Source organism: Otolemur garnettii, unplaced genomic scaffold (genome assembly GCF_000181295.1).
Source record: "Otolemur garnettii isolate 467f Iridium unplaced genomic scaffold, OtoGar3 scaffold00216, whole genome shotgun sequence".
In the NCBI taxonomy this organism is placed as follows: Eukaryota; Metazoa; Chordata; class Mammalia; order Primates; family Galagidae; genus Otolemur; species Otolemur garnettii.
In genome coordinates, this window is record NW_003852611.1 from 432,134 (window position 1) to 452,892 (window position 20,759).

The 20,759-nt window shown below is 35.5% G+C and overlaps 1 protein-coding gene across 1 annotated transcript in view; it reads right to left on the reverse strand.

Annotated features, from left to right (window-relative positions):
• Nucleotides 1-6,020: 6,020 nt before the first annotated feature.
• NRK (Nik related kinase) overlaps nt 6,021-20,759 on the reverse strand; it is a 125,939-nt gene continuing 111,200 nt past the window's right edge. Inside the window, exons 24-29 of the mRNA XM_003801634.2 lie at nt 17,583-17,687; nt 15,798-15,940; nt 15,353-15,502; nt 12,191-12,350; nt 8,297-8,436; nt 6,021-6,116 (exon numbers count right to left, since the gene is read on the reverse strand). Of these exons, the coding sequence (XP_003801682.1) occupies nt 6,021-6,116; nt 8,297-8,436; nt 12,191-12,350; nt 15,353-15,502; nt 15,798-15,940; nt 17,583-17,687 (794 nt within the window). The remainder of the gene's footprint in view (nt 6,117-8,296; nt 8,437-12,190; nt 12,351-15,352; nt 15,503-15,797; nt 15,941-17,582; nt 17,688-20,759) is intronic.

Consider the following 20,759-nt stretch of genomic DNA (forward strand, 5'->3'; position numbering starts at 1 on the left):
CTAAGGCAAGGACCCATGTCTGCCTAGCACCTGTGGGGGGAGCAAAACTATAGTGAATATGACCTTAGGTATCTGGTTCCCTGCCTTGACAAAGATTTCCATGGCCACACCTGCCTTAGAAGCCCAGAGCCGCAGCAAGAAACTAAGTGAGCAGTAAGCGTGTCCATGTGGGCTAGTGCGGACTGTAGATTAGCAAAACACCTCTGAATTTTCACCTGTAAAAGATACCCAGGACCTATATATAAGGAAAGGCCAAATAATGATGAATGATAAATGTTCCCTCAGACGGGTGGGATGGGAATTGGAGTCCAAATAACTGGTTTTGTTTGTGTTTTGCACATTCAAGTTGGTGGAGTTCAATTCATGAATCTTTTTTATAATGTCAAATAAAGCCCATGTTTTCCCAGCTTGTCCTATCATTTTATTTGTGGAAAGTAGCTTTTCTTGTGTAGTTTAATTTGCCTTGAACTTGATTACATTCATTTTCAACTATCTCAACTTGTGAGATTCAACTGCATGATGTTAACATGATTGCTTTTTAGACTTGGATACATGGTACCATTTGGCATGTGTTTTAATGGCTACCTGCCCACCAACAAGTCTGACAGACTATGTCATCTGCTACGAAAGTGCCTTCCAAGAATGCCTGGGATCTATCCGGTTATGAGAACATAATTTAAATGCATTGAACATTTGAAAATGTGTATTGACAAGTTCTGAAGATACTTAAATATGTCTCAGGATGCTACAGTATAAAGAGTTAATGTTGTAAAAAAGACTCGCATTGTATAAAAAATCCAGTTGAAGAATGACTTTAAAAATTTTTTTTTGTGGGGGGCAGCACCTGTGGGTCAAAGGAGTAGGGCGCCAGTGAGTTCAAACCCAGCCCCGGCCAAAAACTACAAAAGAAAAAAAAATTGTGTTTTGTTTTGTTATCAAACAATCTTTGTCATTACTCATGAGCCTTGGGACATAATGGTCCTTATGTGTTGTTTTGAAGATAAAATTTTAAAAGACACAATTTTTATATTGATCTATGCTTTGTTTCATTTCAGGTTTGTGGGACAAAAATCCTTTGAAATTACCAAAGATAGGCCCTAGGTCTTTGGTCACCAGAACACAGATATTTCCATGCAACAACAGATGGATTTGTGAATTTTTTTTTTTTGAGACACAGTCTCACTATGTCACCCTTGGTAGAGTGCTGTGATGTCATAGCTCACAGAAACCTCCAACTCTTGGGCTCAAGCGATTCTCTTACCTCACCCTCCCAAGTAGCTGGGACTACAGGCACCCACCACAATGCCGGGTTATTTTTGTTGTTGTTGTAGTTGTCATTGTTGTTTGGCAGGCCCAGAGTGGGTTCGAACCTGCCATCTCTGATGTATCTGGCTGGCACCTAGCCATGAATTTATTTATTTTTAATTTGGGGGGATTCATTGAGAGTACAAAGAACCAGGTTACACTGATTACATTTGTTAGGTAAAGTCTCTAAGTCCCACCCCCAAAAGATGTGTCACACACTGTGACCACCCCCACCCACTCCCTCCTTCCCTCTCTCTGCTCTTCCCTGGATTTGTGAATTTTAAATAAAGAACAATTCTGGCAAGAAACATCCTATTTCTCCCCCTTCAAGTCACATTTTTATTGAACATTTTCTGTATATTAAGCACCAAATGAGGCACTTTGACATATAGGGTGGCAAAGCTCTAAGAAATGGTTAATCTCAAATATGATTTTTTTTATTCATCTACAAAGTAGGCTGTGGACTAGCTTCTCTGGAACTATTATTTTTGAATCAGTTTGACATGGTTTTAAATAACATAAAATATGACATATTAAAAGTGCTTTCTGAAATAGAAAGGTCAGTTTGACCTTAATTCATGATTTGCCACCATTCAGTATTTCGAATTAAGTAGTAGCCACACTCAATGGCTGTTATCTTTAGGAACCTGAGTATCCTTAAATCAGGGTAAATGTTCTAAAAAGTAAAAAAAAAAAAAAGTGCTCTTAGATTTGATGGCAATTAGTGTTGGAAAAAGATTCAGTCAACAGATTCACAGCATTAGAGTCTATAAACCCCACTGCTCTTACTGTAAGTAATAAAATTATTAATAGCTAATGACTAATGACTCCTATTCATGACCTACCCTGTTCTCATGTACTGGTAAAGGGTTCCCAGCATATAACTGTCTCTTGGCCTTGGTGGCCTAATTCCAATTTGTGATGAAACTTTTACTTCTTGGCTCACAGCACTGTCCTTTAAAGTGGTTGAACTCATTGGGCCCTATAATAAAGTCAAATAAAACTATTTGATTATAATGAAACATTTTGGACTTGGCCTTAAAAAGCCTGGACAAACATGATATGTCCAGGTAGCCCAGCTCCTGAATGCCTGGCCATACTTGAAAAATTAGGATGACGCCCAACAGTCCCTAAGGGGAAAGCCTGATGAACAACTGTCTAGAATGTCCTGTCTTAATAGAATGCACTTGGCGCTAATGCTCCGCTGCTGGAAGCTGCTGAGGGAAGTGCTGTTCTTCTGGTCTCAAAGGAAGGACTCAGTATTCACTAAGCTGTTTCTTAAATGTAAGAGACTAGACATATTTACTTCTCTCAGTGGATAGGTTCTTCCTCCTTCTTCTTTCCTGGACTTAAAGATACTGCGGTGGGATGGGAGGGAGGGCAGAGCTAAAACTTGTTTGGGTTTTACCCAAGCTATGTGAGTCTGTGCCTATGTGCAAAGTCCTACATTTTTAGAGGAAAATTAATCAGTTTCTAATTTCACCACTACAGCCAGAAAGTTTTTCTTTAATCAGATTATTCTACACCTCTTTGGCCAGAATTCCAAATGCAGTAATAAGCTGAACCCCTAATATATTACAATCAGTGCATCACTACATAAAGAAATGAATAGTCCTCTGATGAATCCTAATTCCAAGGCTTGAGACAAGTTATTTAAATAATGACATCAACTAGTAATTTTAAAACTTTATTTTTAGCAGATAAACAATGATTCGTTGCAGACATTTTGATATAACAGTTAGCACTCTTGAAGATTGTTGCTATATTTTCTAGAGTATAGATTGAATACAAATCAATTTAAGTAGGCATGTTGCTTGAAATAAATTGAAGAGTACTTAAAATATCCCACTGAATTTCTGTGGCATTATTCCTAGTTTTATGGATACCGTTCCAACTAAATGAATCTTGGCAGAAAATACTTAGTGATTCATTTATCTAGAAATGGATAGCATTGAAAATATTGAAATGTATGCATTCTAATGATTGTGTGTGTATGTACTTGTGTGTGGGAGATTCTGCATGCGTGATTCTGCTTTGCATGATTCACTACCTTAAAGATTACCCCTTCTTACTGTTTCCTCTTTTCCTCTGAGGATCTTACCTTACTTCAACTGACTTAATCACTCAGAAATGTTCTCATCAGCCCTTTTCATTCATCGTTTTCTACTTTTCAAATACTTCCAATGATACCTTTCTATTCTGGACAAGGGCTTTGGTGGAAAAAAAAAAAAAACAGATCACACCAAAATAAAATGATACTTTGTCCCCAGTGCTGCTCACAACTTGCCAGAACTTTCATCCTTCAGATCACAGGGATAGGGAAACTAGCTAGTAAGGAGACTCCCTGCACACCTCTGTGATGGACTGGGGCATCCAGGCACTGCTGCTATTGGAAAAATGTAGATGTAATTTCTTCTGTCAATTACAAAGTGCACTGACTATGAAATGTCATTGTCCCTTTACTTTCTTGTTTCAGCTGGCAAAGGATGTAAAAGATTCAGATGGATTTACATTTAAATTGGAAATATTCATTACCTATGAACCACTTTAAATATTTCCAGTCCTTTCTATTTGGCTACCCAACATTTCACTCTCTGTTCTTGATAGGTGCCCACCTTCCTTTTTTTATTAACACCTATCATTTAATGCTCAGTTACACATTTACAATCTCTCCTGTGTGGTTACTTGGGACTTCTTTGTACATGCAGTTCACTGTTGTGTATGTTTACTGGAATGACTGCCACAGAGCACAATGGGAGTTAACTTCCTAAGATAATTTGCTGTCTTACTGCTTTAAAAATATGATTTTAAGATAAAACTTATTTTAAGCTTAACTCTGAGTAAATATGAAGAAATTCTTAAAAGACTTGATTCTACATACTACTTAAATGAGAAAATTTTCTGAAATTCAAACATAGCAAGCTCCATTTGCTCAGCGATGAGGTACGTGCACAAAGTTCCCCATGGCCTTTTGGTGTACAAATTTATAATAATGAAGACTACTTCTAAGGAAATAATTTGACATAAAAGATTTTCTTTTTAAGCTACTGCATTTAAAAAGTCATTTGAGTTGTAAACACTCAAGGATAAGCCAGTTTTAGGATCACATTATTGTGTCACAGTAACAGAAATGTGAATCACATTTTTTTTTTTTAATTCGTGGATTCAGGTTCTCCTAAATTTTCACTATTGAGCTACTACACTCTTGATATAAATGGTTAGGAAAATCCAAAGCTTCATTTCTAGCACCAAGTGCCAAGAAATAATGTGCTATTATGAAATCACACATCGTCAGCTGCTTTTGTATTTTGGTTAACCAGGTAGTTTGAAAATTATTATCCCACTAGTACTGTCTTCAAATTTTAGAAGCAGAACTAGAGGAACTATATTGAGGTATACTTTGTGGTAGTTCTGTTGCTTTTGTATTGCCCCAGAACTAACCATGGTATTTGAGGATGGATATGCAGAAATTATGCTTTTCACCAGGTAGCAGTTATCACAGGTGACCAAACTTCACCTATCTATGGCGTCTATGACATATTTGGGTGATGGACTAGCATGGGTTTCACTATGTTAATTTTGCAGACCTGATTAATGACAAAAGTCGTATACTTTGAAAACTTTTTCTTTTGTTCACCTGCAACATTTAGTCCCTACATGTGGACTTATCACTGAAATAATTTTAGGTTAATTTCTAATTTTATAAACATGGAAACATGAAAAATACAGGAATTAGCAGTAAAAGTGTTTTTTTTTTTTTCATTGGTTTTGTTTAATAACTGAAGGGAAATTTGTATACAGTTTAATCTGGAATGAGGCAAATATTTGATGGTGTTTGATAGTTATACTCTTGACCAGATAATAATTTTGATAAATCAACCAATCTTCTTGCAGGGGTAGAATTTGACGCCTAACTTTAAAGTATTTTTTTTTTTTAAAAAGAACACTTATTCTACAGTACATGTATATAGGAGTTCAGTCCTGTATTCAGGCTGGCAAGTGTATTATTTGGTGGTTTGTAAAAACAGCTATTGCACATCTTTGGGGCATCTGAGGAAAACCAAACATTTGAGGCTTTCTTCCTTGCTTCTTATTGGAAGAAACTCAGCTTAACATGGGGTGGACAGAACACAACTGGTTATTAACTGTGAGCTTAATTGTTATGATGCAGTGAGGAAATGGCCAGCATTTTCCTCTTCATCTCTGTAGTTTTCTCTGGGAATGCAGGTTGTTCAACCTTAGTCTGGGTTATAACACAGTCCTTAAGATTTTTGTTTCATGCTCTAACCTTTGGTTTAGAAAAATCACATATGTTTTCTCAATGATTTTCTTTTTCAGAAAAATCTTACGTAGAGATCATTCTTTGGATAGCTGCTTATCATCTAACTCCTAACAGGTGTCTTTACTGTGTGTTATAAAATCTGAATACAGATACTGTCCAAACTGTCCAAAGAGTAAAATGTTTGAATTCACAGTAACAAAAGTTACAAAGTTTGTGCAAAAGATATTGTACACCATTGGAGTACATAGAGCTTGCTATAGTTAATTTTATATATAAAGCTGCATTTCTCATTAAAACTATTCTGTGCTACATTAAAAGTTAAGTTTCTGATTTAATTTTTCGCTAACAAGAAAACTGAATGCTCGTTTACTCTCAAATCTGCAGACTCGAATTGCATGAGTGAAGTTTGCAAATGTAACAATCAGTGGAATTTTTAATCACCAGGATTGCTTTGGAGTTCTTCAAGTTCTCCAAGAGTCATGAAGTAAACGCGGCTGTGGCGATTACGCAGGATAGAGGTAAAGAACACCTTTAAAAAGAAAGACACTATCAGTAGATGTTTTATACACTGTAACCAGGTATTTGATATAACTGTAATTTTAATTTTCTGCATCTGCTAATTGAAATATTAAGCTGTACTGGTTTGAGGAGAACAGATTTTCTTCAAATTAAAGAATAAGAATTTAAGCCATACCAGAGTTTAAATTATACATTTAAAACATAGCCGTTTACCATATTCTATATACTTGTAATTTTTATAATTTAAATAAAATTAGTTCTTTTTTTTTTTCTGGGCAGGTGGCATTCATCTGCTGAAGTAATGAATCTTTCCTTTTTTTTTTAAAACAATAGTCTACTTTTGCTCAAGTTGGTTTTTCTTTAAATATAATGAAACAAATTATTTAGATGTCGTTGACCATCACTGCTTGTGTTTAGGAAGCCACTGAAATATTCTATTTGGTGCACTTTTCTTCCTTTTTTCACAATTTTGTAAAATTTCTTTAAAAAAATAAAAAAATGAGAAAGTGATAAACAACATGTATGTATTTACCAGGCATGACATGCTGTTTTGAATTCTGTATACATTATGGAAGGGTTAAATAGCTAATGGACAAGTGCTAGTCCCTCATATAGTTATTATTTTTGAGGTGCAAGCACTTAACATCTGCTTATGCTACTTTCCATTTCAGTGAAATGGACTGACATCAATAGATTCTAAAATGAAATGGACACATTGTGTAAATATAAGCTGTGCCATCAAGAAAATTAGAACGGAACATGGACAAAACTATCAAAGAGGCCTGCTTCTTAGGACTAAGGCTTTTGACATCCACATGGCTATCTATACATGGGAGGGTTTGTGACATAACAATAATGATGATTAAAAGATACGTTAGCTACCCCTGACTGTGTGTTACACGTTTTATGTGCCAGGCAATCTGTGAGATATTTACCCTAGACACACCATCACTCATTTTTGCAACTCATCCCAAATCAGTTATTCACATTCCTATTTTGCAGATGAAGGAACTAAGAATCAGAAAGCTCAAACGACTCAGGTTCTCAAACTTTGTTAGGTGACAGACATTGGGCCACATCCTAGGTATGTCTAACCCCAAACAAAGTTCCTGCCAATGCATCTCTTTACACGGCATGTTGGCATATTTCCTCCATGTATAGTGTTTGTTTTGTTTCTTTTTTTGTGACAAGTTTCACTGTGTTTCCCTGGGTAGAGGGCTGTGGCATGACAGCTCACAGCAACCTCCAACACCTGTGCTTAAGTGATTCTCTTGCCTCAGCCCCCCAAGTAGCTGGGACTACAGGTGTCTGCCACAATCCCTGGCTATTTTTTGGTTGTAGTTATCACTGTGGTTTGGCAGGCCCGGGCTGGATTTGAACCCGCCAGCTCCGGGTTATGTGGCTGGAGCCCTAGCCGCTGAGTTACAGGCCCTGAGGCTTAATGAAGAGTCTTTTATCCTGACCTGAACTTGAATCCTCTGAAATCCCTTATAAACATGAATTTTTTCTAATCTTATTAGGATTATTTCTTCATTCTACATTTTTTTATTTCTCTTGGTATATAGGAGTGATAATGATTTTATAAAACAAAAGTTTTAACTAAACTATTTGCATTGGTGAAATTGATCAAATCAGAAAATAATTCCTAATTCTTGATTTTACTTTTCATTTTGGCCAAATGGACATCATAATGAATGATGTGATATCTATTCATGAAGATAAACTGAAATAGCTATTAAAGTACCTAGCACAGACCTACATGTGCTCAGAAAACTCAGTATTTTTCCCTACTTTTGTCACTGGATTGTGTTGAAAGCTATAAAAGGCAGATGTGCTCAAACATTTTGTTTAAAAATATCTTTTTAGTATGAACATGAAAGAGACTGTGGGTCTAAGACAATAAAGGATTTTGCACCAAACAAAAAAAGGGAAGACCAAACATCTTCACTTAAGACGTCACTAGAATTTTTACTTCTTTTTTTCCAAAATGGGTGTTTTGAAACCCAACTTCATCATTTATTAAATCAATGTTTCTACTGCAAAATGTAAAATTATTTTTATCAACAGTATGCCAATTTAAAAGATACAACACAAATATATTTATGGCCAGAAGGAAAAGGATATACATTTCTTCAGTTAATTTTTAAGAGTTATTCTGTTTTTGCTCTAACTAGGTTCTATAAACTGTACCTTGTCACCTCTGCTACACAGGAATCTCAGCTTCTTAATTGACCTGCGTTTCAGCTCACTTTCCAGAACTCTTGGCTGCAATGAGCGCGCTTCAATGGCCATTTGGCCCCATCCTGTAGTTCTCTGTGAACACTCCAAAGCTACAATACAAATGAAAAAATCAGAAAAACACAAAATAGTTCCAGCAGTCATAGGAAATTATAACCATACTCAAGGTTTCATTATTTTTCATTATTAAGAGGCTCATTATTATAGTTCAGGTTAACACATCCTTTTCCCCCTCCTATAGTCAGTCATTTGGCCACTTTTCTGCTCAGGAGTGGTGTTCTAACCAGCTATTTAAAAGCTCCCTGTGACCAACACTGAGTTACAAGATCTCAATTAATTCTTGTATTTGTATTCTCTAACATCACAGAAAAAGCTAAGGGTTAACTGTCCCTCATTTGTAGAAATTCTAATAGACTCAGAGCTATTCTTTAGTCTATACTCTAGGTGAGGCACAGTGTTCCTAATAATGGGTTGTACTTGTGATCAAGTGACATAGAAACTTGAGTCTAATTAAAACTATAAAAAGAATTTTTAAAATTCACAGTATATTAAAAAAAATTAAAACTGTTAAAACATCACTTTCTCAAACAATGACTGTGGCAACCCTTATGCAATTTAATAAACTACCATGTTACAGGAAGAACTGAAGCTAATTTGATAATGCTTTCTCCTGCCCAGGAAATTTTTATTAAGACTTTTAATTTGGGGGTCTTATTTTATAATACTTCAGGGCAAGAAAGGCATGACAATATTTTCCATAAACTTAATTATGTAAATAGCCAGATATGGGGCTGGTGTTGTAAGGGATCTCCTGGCACAGGGAACAGCATTACCATTGTGTATTTAACTTTCAAGTTGATGTTTTTTATGAAATTTAGGGGGGAAAGTACATAAACAGGCTCAGCGCCTATAGCTTGGTGCCTAGGATATCAGCCACACCAGGGCTGGCAGATTCAAACTGGGCCCAGGCCTGCCAATCAAGAACAACTATTATAACAACAAGAAGAAAAAAAAAAATAGCCAGGCGTTGTGGCAGGCACCTGTAGTCCCAGCTACTTGGGAGGCTGAGGCAAGATAATTGCTTAAGCCCAAGAGTTTGAGGTTGCTGTGAGCTGTGCTGCCACAACACTCTACCAAGGGTGACATAGTGAGACTGTCTCAAAAAAAAATTTTAAAAGAGTCCATTAACAAATAAAATTCTGATATTTAAAATAATATCAAAATTTTAACTCAAGTGAAAGTAGTCTGGGCAGCAACAAAGTAAGAAAACTTTATTCCCATGTTAATATGAATGAAACAAGAATTGCAACTAATTACTTTTACTTTATTTTTATTTATTTATTTATTTTTTGGCTGGGGCTGAGTTTGAACCCGCCACCTCCAGCAGTTGGGGCCAGCGCCTTACTCTTTTGAGCCACAGGCACCACCTAACTTTTCATTTTTTTTTTTATTACAAAGAGAATGACATCTCCATTGATATAATTACAAGATAGGTTTTAAAAAAATTTTTCCTTATCTTAAAAGTTCTAGGATGCCTTTGTTTAAACCAAATTTTACCTGGCCTATACATTAAATGTACATCAAAGGACTCATAAAGGAATTATTCAACATTTACAAAAATGACTTTTCATAGGCATAGTGTGAGATGTTTTGATTCCCTCAACCTAAACCTACCAATAATTTATCTCCTGATTCCTTTCACACTATAAATAAAAAATATTTATGTAATAAAGTTTACATCAAAATTATAATTAAATTACAATCATATTTTGACTCAGAAAAATGAGACTGTCCCGGAAGAAGACTTTATAATTCCAATTTTAGACTAGAATGAAAGTCATCCTAGGTACAAGGGAAATAAGGAGAATCAGTGGCCTGAGAGATGTGATCAAGTAATAGATTTAGTCTATCTGGATTTCAATTTTGTTTTTACCTGTGTGACTTCTTCATTTAAAATGGTATTTTTGTCAACAACCACACAGAGCAAAAACTTCTAAACTTAGAGCAAAGTTAATAGCTGAGTCCAAGTACTCAGCTGAGTTGGCATCATGTAATTTCCACCTTAGTCCTGAAACACATAAATATGCCACTTCACTTAGCCTACTGAACTAACTTGCTTTTCTGAGATGGAACCTGATGATTTGGAAGTGGGAACACTCAGTAACACTTGCTGTAATTGATAAGCCTCCATTTTTTGTTTGGAAATGCAGAGTAATGATCTTATGATTGAACATATTTATTATGGTTTAAGGAAATGTAAAATTTTAGATATGAGAAATCTACCTCTGGGTTAGTTTTAAATAACAAAGCAATTGTTTTTAGAGAAATAAAGGAATTGATTTTCTTAATATCAGGGTTCCACTATAGTCTTTTGTATACTGTCAAAATATCCTTAATACACAAACTAAAATATTAGGTTCTTATAGTGATATAATTCATTTCACACAGAGATGCTTTTCAAATTCTAGCAATTTAAAATAACCTTTTGTTTTAGTTCAGAAGTTGTCCTGCCTAAGGACAAGAGCTGTACCAGTTGACTTTTCAAGATACCTTTGACTCTTTATGACTGTACAGTGGTGTAACTATCCCAGTTTGTCCAGTTTTTCATTTGAACTGAATTTCCGTATTCCCATTTCGGATTAACATATTGATCACAAAAGTAAAGGCCAGAATGATTCATTATTTTTACATCTTTGTGCCCCAGATCCATCAATTCTACTGTATGCCTTTACCTTCTGTCACTTACAATGGTTTTAAAGCCTCTGTGAGTTCTTACCTGTTTGTTGAAATTGGAGCAGGTTTTCAGGACAATCGTTAACATTGACTACGTATGCAAAAAAGAAAGGGTTCTGCAGCTGCAATGCAAAGTGCTATCATCCCGTATCAAAAATGTTCATTAAAAAGCAGTTCGATCAAACTGGTCCTTAAAGCCACATGAGGATCACATTTAGTCACCTTATAGAGATTTCAGAGGCTTCTGGCTTTTTTCTTGATAGACCACCTTCCTCTCACCCAACACACACACACACACACACACACAGAGCTGCCTTTATTCTTTATTTTTTCCTTTGAAGTCCTCTTCCTTTCGGGAAGGAATCTTCCATCTAATCATTCTACTCTAACATTTTTACTTTTCACATGCTTTATGTTCCCTCTCTAGAATTATCCCTGTAGTCACTAAACCTCACAAAAATACATAAGAACCTCAAATTATTTGGAGTTCCTAGCTCAGGAGTTCTGCATTGGTTAGGAAGGAAAAAAAAATGTTCTGGTCTGATGAAGATGAAAAGGCAGTTTTCTTTGTTGCCATCTGGGTGGTACCTAATAGGCACTCCGGTCAGTCACATCTAGCTCTTCTCTAAATGATTTGATTCTTCCCAGGAATATCACTCACTAAACAGAATACTGTTGACTATACAAAGTAGAAATATTTTTCTCTTCTCTTAGAACTATTTGGCAATCTCCTAAGATAAAAGGAAACCCCCAAAATCAATGTGATGAAAAGAAGCATTTTCAACATCTGTGTAAAGTCTGCAAGCAAAGGGAGTTAAAACAAAATTACAGATTATTAAGGAAAAGAATTAGCTCCTGTTTCAGTTACATAATATTTCAAATGAACAACTCAACCAAAATGAGACTCTTTGTAGGACTCTTATGAATTCATTAAACATATGACAAACACAGCCATCAACTTACTAAGGGAATAAATATATAGGACCCCAAATTAACCCTATTTTCCTTGAGAAGATGTAATATAAATCAGGAAGCCTTTTCTTAGGAAACATTTTTTTACCCTCAAAAAGTTTCTCCGGGATCATCTGAAGGACAAAGAAATGTTGTACATACCTATGGAAGATGGTATGTCTTTCCACACGTCAAGGATCTTCTTGAAGAGTTGTTCATTTTCTTCTGCAGACAGGGCTTCCGCATTGAAGGTAAGCATCATGCCAATTCCCAAGCCATCAGGTAAAATGATGATATTCTGTGATACAATGATTTCCAGGGGCTGGAATTATGTTTCATAAAGATTTCTATGTCCACTATTTTATCCCTACTACTTTAATTGAAGCAGCTTGGCTGAGCAGTAAAGACCAAAAGAGGTTCCAAGCACAAGAAGGGAAGAGAAACCTATTTCCAAATTCTCAAGCATGCTATCCCACACCTGTAAAGAGCTGCTTTCCTTACATCATTAAATCATCACTGTTTAATGTTCTTCTTCATATTAAGGAGAAAGCCTTGTTTTTTAAAAAGCAGAGATATATTTCCAACACAGAGAAGTTTCTTGAAATTGCATAAAGTATTATGTAAAGGGCTAGAAGTAACATTGCTGGTTACAGACTTGAATTTAAGATTCATTTTGGCACCTTAACAAACATTTTAATAAGGAATATGCAGATCAAGTAACATATGCATGATCCTTGGTTATCAGTGAATTCTTTCAAATCAGAAATAGAAAATTAACCTAAAAATATCTTCAGCTTAAAATCCTGACAAGTAGCTTTATAATATTTTCACAGCTTGAAATATAACAGTCATCATTACTTTGCAAAAAAGGTGGGACTTATCTAATGAATATAATTTAAAATATACTTAATGCTCAAACTCAGAGACATACCAGGTGACATAATAGCAAATACTAAGAAATACCTAAACATTTCTAAATTTCGTGACACGTAAAATAATGTGACAAATGTGCTTAAACTACAGATAATGTCACATGAACAGTATTTCCCTGAGAAACGAAAAATTGTTTTTCTCTATTGTTTCTCCAGATTAGCAAGTACAAAAAAAGGTCAGAAACTATATACTTGCCAAACCCAGCGTACTCAGGCCAAGTGCTTGAGGCCATGTCTCAGCAACAACAATCCTTAAAACTAAAATAGGGATCCAGAGCCGAAAAGCAATTTTAATTCGTTCCCTGGGCACTTGCATGAGCAATTGAACGAGAAAAGAGATGAGGAAGAGAGGAAAAGAAATCGCAAGAAAGAAGGTTTTCTTGATAAAATCTATTTAGAATAAAACTGAACGGCTGCGACAGCCTCCGAGGTAATTCTCTTGCTTCTCGGATGATTCCTGAAGCAACCAGATATTCTTTAGCACACAGAGTTCCCTTGTGGCATCACAGCTTTTGTAATCTAGCACTCTTGGAAAAATATTATTTTTAGTACATTCTGTTTCAGAGGACACCCTCCCCTCCCTGATGTAGGACTCCTTTCTCTTTTAATGGGTCAAGACACAAGAGCATTTAGCTAAAAATTGTTTTTGAATGTATATATAAAGTATCCTAATTAGGTCATAAAATGATTTTTAAAAACCCATCTTCTCTCATTCTAGCTTGCAGTGTAATGATCTATGTGTTTATGATTTAATTAAAAAAAATAAAAAATGTATTAAATAAAGGAAATAATTTTCAACGGGCATTCTTCCTTTCTTTCTTTGGGATGTCATCCTGTCTCCCTGAGCTTTCCTCCTTGCTTGCTTCTCTCTCTCTCTTTCCCCACTCTCTTCTCTATCCTCCTTCCCTCTCTCCTTCTAAAATATAAAATAAACTCATACACTTTTATATCCTAAAAAAAGGAAATAATTTTCCTTGCTTATTAGTCAGGTAGAAAACAAGGTTCAACTTTCTTGAATATAAACTTGGACCAGTGCTCCAATGTTCAGTATCACAGTAGATGCTAAATAAAGGCTATCTGACGTCATATGGCAATAAAGGTGCAGAGAGCTATTTAAGACACTCTTAAATGACGAGTAACATGATATTTATATTAAAATTAACCTAACCTCATATTTCAGTAGCTTTGACTGGGATTGGTTCAGGATTTTCTACCTTATTAACAGGGTGATTTCCATGTAATCATGGGCAACACCTAGATGATCAACTAATGATTATTAACATGACCAAAAGACTTGAAAAATTGTTTCCACTAACATCCTGACAATTGGTCTATGTAATTTGTTAGAGATGTAGAAGATAATTCTGAAACTTATTGAAAATATCACATGACTACAGTGATTTAAAAGTACATAGAAGTTTTCTCCTGGACTTTCTGTATGTTAAGCTGCTAAAATTTTAGTTGTATACAAATTGGGAATTAGAAAAGGGTAAAGCAGAGAAACTGCTGGCTCAGGCCTCCTTTTTAAATATATTTTTTTGCAGAACAGATATTATTTCTACCAATAAATTTTGGATACAGTGGGATTAAATTTTAGATGGTGTGGGAGAATATTATGCTTGAACTCTTTATTGAAATGGTGTGTGTAGTACTTTTGCAACTATCCATTATTTTAGATGCTATGCTATTATTTCACTATATGTAATTATTTGAGTGAAAAGTCAAGATGCATTTGCTATTAAAATGGTGATTCCTTTTGATCAGAAATTCCAACTATAATTGATATAAGAGAACAGTTTACTATAATTTACTATATGTCACAGTAAAAGTAATACAGTGAAGGAAGATACATAGAACAATGCTATAAGAGCAGCGTTATATTTTTTAAAAAACTGTTAATGCATTATGGAGAGCAGAAGAACTAAAGCAAGGACTATAAATCCAAATAGCTCTTAGGGCCAGTTATTATAAATGCAGAAAGATGGATGGATTGAGAATGTAGAGCACATATCCCATTGAAAAGGAGGCAGGCATGCATCAGTTCTAGTCGATGACGGCCTGATAGTAACATGGGCCTGATGTTGTCAGGTCTTCTGGTTTATCAGTAGAAGTCCAGATTTAAATGCAAATTTTATTCAAAGAAAACAGAAGAAAACACTATGCTGGATAAATGAAATCTATCTGCCAAAAAAGATTCAGCTATGTGGACTAAGAAATCATCAGTGACATTTGTTTGTACATGATCACTTTCTGGCACTGTATACTTACCTTGTAGGTCTCAGTTCCAGTATAGATACTGTTAATCACATTTTATAAACCTATTCATTTAAACTGTTATAAATTGAGATAGAGGCATACAAAAATTTCTAGGGATCTGAAGTTGTTATCTTACGTTATTCGGCAGGGTCACATCAGACATAACCTCAGATTCTGCATCGATGCTGTGATATCCAGTTGAGGAGCTGAAGAAAATCTTCAGTCTTTTTTCAGAACCAATAGCCAGGTCAACTGTCACTGGCTTATGACCAAGTGTTGGAAATACCTATGAATATAAAACCAAATATGGCCAAAAGGCCAAAAATGACATTCTAGGCAAAAGGCAAAAGGCAAAATTTCCCCCATTCTTTGGCCAGGTTTATAAATTTATATAACCTCACTGGATTTTTTAACAGTATAAAGTATTAAGAGATCTATGTATTATATTTTTTCTTAGGTCTTTTACTACAACAAGGATATGATTATATTCAGGTTCTAAATGTTAAGTTTTCTTTCAAATGTCAAATTGGCTGCGATCATTAAGAGCCCTGCTCTCTGTTTTCTGCCTTTAAGTTCCTTGCCTTGAGCTTCAGCAAATGAAGGAGCTCATCTGGTCTCTTAAACCGGTTCGCTGGATCAGCGGCCTGTATTTTTGCCAGTATTCGTATATAGGCTTCATAGGACATGTAGTCTCCTTCGGAGTCTGCTGATTGATCAATGCAAACTTGGTAGGGAATGAAAAGGGCCAGACATGTTAACCTACCATAGACTAGGTGCACTACAGGCTCCTATGGTTGCTAGTCCAAGGAAACAAGGGACCAAATAGGATTCAATGCCAAGATCCAGTCATAGTAGAGGACTTAGCATCACAGGATTTATCACAATGTAGTGATGAAATGAGATTCAAGAACTGAGAGAGGACTTAAACCAGGACCTGTGTATTAGGCTAGACAGAGTCTTGGTACTTATATCTCTTTGCTTTCCAGCTCCATACCAGGCAACTCTGACCAATCATCAGACATCCAAGAATAAACCCATATCCAAATACTGACAGGTGATCCAAGACCCAATTTAGGGAGATCAGATCAGGTATGTGATTTGTTTCAGGCCAGACCCACACTGTGTGTGTGTGTGTATATATGTATATATATGTGCATATATATAACATATATATATATATATAAATTGTCTGTGCTATTTATAGAAGAACATAGTTCTTTTGCAAATAGACATTGAGAGGCAGTCATAAGTATTAGCCCACTTTTACTGTATACATGTGATGTTTTGGTCTACAACATATACCATGTAAATGGATCCTGATCTAAGATACAAAAGCATTTCATAAATATCTTCCTGACATTTATCAGGATGTGTCCCTATCAGTGCTTTGTAAAAAACCTGTCTATTGGCCAACCAATTTAGTATCACCTGCAACATCTGCTAAAATTGTGGATTCCCAGCCCTGACTCCAGACCTACTAGTTTAGCCTGGGTTGGGTCTGAGATCTAAACTTTTAACAAATACTCCAGCTGATTCTGATATATATTTGAGGTCAGGACTGGGCTTGATAGAATACCACCAGTTCATTAATCAGCACTCATTACTAGAGATTAAATACAAAATAATCAGGTTTAAGTGGAATTCTGTAGCATTGTAAATCAGTTACTCCAGATGAAAACAGTATGCACTTTATGGGATGTGGTTTTAAAAAATCATCATCAGCTTAATTGTTTGGGACACTGAATATTTACTTTCTGTGGCTGAGCCATAGAAGTTCAGTTAAACCATAATAAAGGTTGAAAGAGTACTGGTAAGCCTAACCACAATGCCTTGCAATAATTCTAGAGAGAAATGTGTCTAGAGTTTCAGCTTAGAAGGAATATGGGCCCACCCAGTTCCTTCCCACCCTCACCTATTGTAATCATGGTAATGGAGCAAAGACTTTCTCTTCACTCCTTCCTCCAATGGGTTGCCTCTTCTACCTTTGCCATACCTTTCCTTACCTTCCCTCTTCTCTCCACCCCCCACTAAGAGAGAACAGGGACTTTCTTAGCTTCAAGTCATTGGGTGTGGAACCCAAAGCCTGGGTTTGGGCACTAGAAGAGAAGGTCTTCATGTTGACTACAGGAATTAGGAGTGAGGAGCTGATGGGGAAGTCCTGTAAGGGGAGGGGTCAGGAATTTCCCTCCCATTCTCCCTTGCTGTGGTGCCTGTGAATTGTCTAGAAAAGGGTTAAACGATAATTATTAACATGATATATTCAAATTACATTAATTATAGAAGAATGCATCTGTATTCCAAAATACTGTCCTGTTTACAATTTCTTCTAAAAAGGAAAACTGTGATCTAAATGAAAAGGAGATTACTCACTTTGATAGCAGTGCTTTCATCAAAGGACTTTGGTGCCCATGCATAAAGGTGAATTGATGATTTCAAAGCAACTGCAATATAGGTCGTTTCTTCATGTTGGACTATAATGATAAAATATAAAGATGTAACAATGCCATATAGTTAATAAGAACCCTGAAGTATTTTTATTTTCATCAAAAATGTCATAAACACAATGTAAGACCACAGATAGTATATTTTTAGAAAAGCTATTTGGTTACAATCTGATGCCCCCAAAAGGTGGCAATATTGCTATACAATTTTATGAAGTGCAGGCATTAGCTTCCAAGAATACTGAAAACTATAGAAAATTGATGAAAGAAATTAGAGAAGAACAAAATAAATGGGAAAAAATTCCTGTATTCATAGATGGGGTGTAGATTTAACATATTTAAGATAGCAATACTATCCAAGAAGTCTCTACAGATTCAATGCAATCCCTGTTAAATCCCAATGGCCGTTTATTGTATAAATGGAAAAGCTGATCCTAAATTTTACATGGAATTGCAAGAGGCTCTGAATAGCCAAAAAATCTTGAAAAAGATGATCAAAATTGGAAGACTCCCAAATTTCAAATCACTACAAACTGAAGTAATCAAAACAATATGATACTGACATTAAAATGAGCGCAAAATCAATGGAATAGAATTGGGAGATGACAAATAAACCCGTACATCTATGGTCAATGGTGCCACACCATTCAATAGGGAAAGACTAGCCTTTTCAACAAATGGTGCTAGGACAACTAAATATCCCTAAGCAAAATAATGATGTTGTAACCCAAATCTCATGCCACATACAAAATGAATTCAAAGTGGATTAAAAACCTAAATATAAGAGCTAAAACGATAAAACTCTGGGAAGCAAACATAAGAATAAATTTTGATGATACTGAATATGACAATAGATTCTCATATCTTGACACTAAAGTATAAGCAACAAAAGAAAAAAAAAAGAATAAATCAGGCTTCATCAAAGGAAATTATAAAGAAAGTAATGATATAATTTACAGAATGGGACAAAATACTTGCAAATTATATTCAGATAATAGTCTACAAATAGTCTATAGATCATGTAAAGAAAGTTTACAACTCAACAGCAAAAGGACAAGCAAACCAATTAAAAAATAGGAAAAGGACTTGAATAAACATTTCTCCAAGGACAATATACAAATGGCCACTAAACACATGAACAGTATTAATCATCAGGGAAATGCAAGTCAAAACTATAATGAGATCCCACTTTATACACCCTAGGATGGTGAGAATCAAAAGACAGATATCTACATGTGTTCACGAGGATGCAGAGAAGACGGAGCTCTGGTACATTATTGATGTCAATTTGAAATGGTACAGCCACTGGGAAAGAGTCTTAAGAGTAGTATCCAAGAAAAAAGAAAACATACATACCCATATATGAAGATGTATGAAAATGTTCATAGTAGCAGTATTTTTAATAGCACACAAGTCACAAGTGAAAAAAGTGAAAATGTCACCAACTAATGCCTGGATAAACAAAATGTGGTATATCCATACAACGTAATACTATTCGACAATAAAAGAGGAGGAAGTGCTGGTACATGTTGTATGTGTTACAACATGTATGAACCCTGAAAGCATTGTCCTAAGTAAGTCTGTCGCAGAAAAACACAGAATGTATGGTTTGATTTATATTAATTGTCCAGAAGAAGTAAATCTATAGAAAAAGAAAGTAGATCAATGGTTACCTGGGACTGTGAGAGGAAGAAGATAAGGGAAGAGGGATAGAACAAGGTATGACCACTAAGGGATATGGAGTTTCTTCTGGGAGTGATAAAAATTAGATGATGGCGATGATTGTACAACTCCATAAACATACTAATAATCCATTAAATTGTGTGCTTAATTGGGTATATCTCTGGTATGTAAATTATTTCAATAGGGATATTTGAAAAGATTAAATAAAAAGCATTTTAAAAATGCCGAGCTAGCCCTTTGTTCTTATGGAACTTGACAGATTTATATTTTGCAGTAAAATCCCTCTTCCTTGGCTGGGATAGACATAGCGAGACCCTCTCTCTACCCATCAATCTACTTCTCTCCCCCTCATTTATCTGAATCTAGCTTACTCTTTCATATTCTTTTATATTGTTCACAAGTAGATCAAGAGAACATGTTTAAAAAAAACCCAACAAACAAAGGAATTCTCTGTTAAGCAACTATTTCCTATATATTTAATGCAAGGCCATAATTGGTTCCAGTTCATTGTTTTGTGGGTCTTGGAAGGCAATAAAAATAGGAGGCAAGTATGATCTGTTGCTGTCCTCCTGTGTGAAGATGCTACTGTTCCACCTGTCAGTGAGACAAATGTTTTTTGGTTATTCCAAGATCTAGGGCAAACTGGAACACCGAACTTAACTAGTCCATTCTCTTACGAAGAGCGCAGATTTTCAAGATGACTACCTTTCTGACTATAGCTTATTGTACTAAAAATTTACAAAGCAGTCAGAAGTAGTTTTCCTATATAAACTCCTGGGTTAACAACTAAGGATAATTTTTACCCGAGGAGATTTCAAATTTGCATAAATTATTTGGAAGGAAGTAGTAAAAATAATGTATTTATTTAATGCTTAAATTACCTGGCTACTAATTTCTCCCTTTAATGGTGTAAGTGTTCATACACACCCATGTGAAAACGTGTCCTGAGAAAGCCACTTTATTTGCAGAACAAAATGGTCAAGCGGAAATATCTGGTTGCAATTCATATGATTCTAGCTATCTCCCACTTATGCCATCAGTGCTGTCTGAAGGGGCAATTAATAAAGAAGGAAAGAAGCAAAAGACGGCTGAGGGTTGAGCAGGTTTTTGCTTCAGAAATAGAACAGAATGGGATGACATTAACTTCACAGATGCTGATAGTTATGGCAGGATTCTGAGTCCCGGGAGCTGTTAAACCATTACCCGATAGATGACTGTGAAGAGATAAAGGGATATGAAAACACTCTAATCAGACAGAAAATAGTGATTATACGCATGAATATTGACAGTAAGGACAAGAGTCAGTGGATCATAGGATAATTTTCTTTTTGATTCATCATAAAGTTTCCTGGTCGATATAAAGGGATTCTATTTTCCTGTGCCAAAGAAAGAAAATGTCCCCTGAGTTTCTGCAGGTTG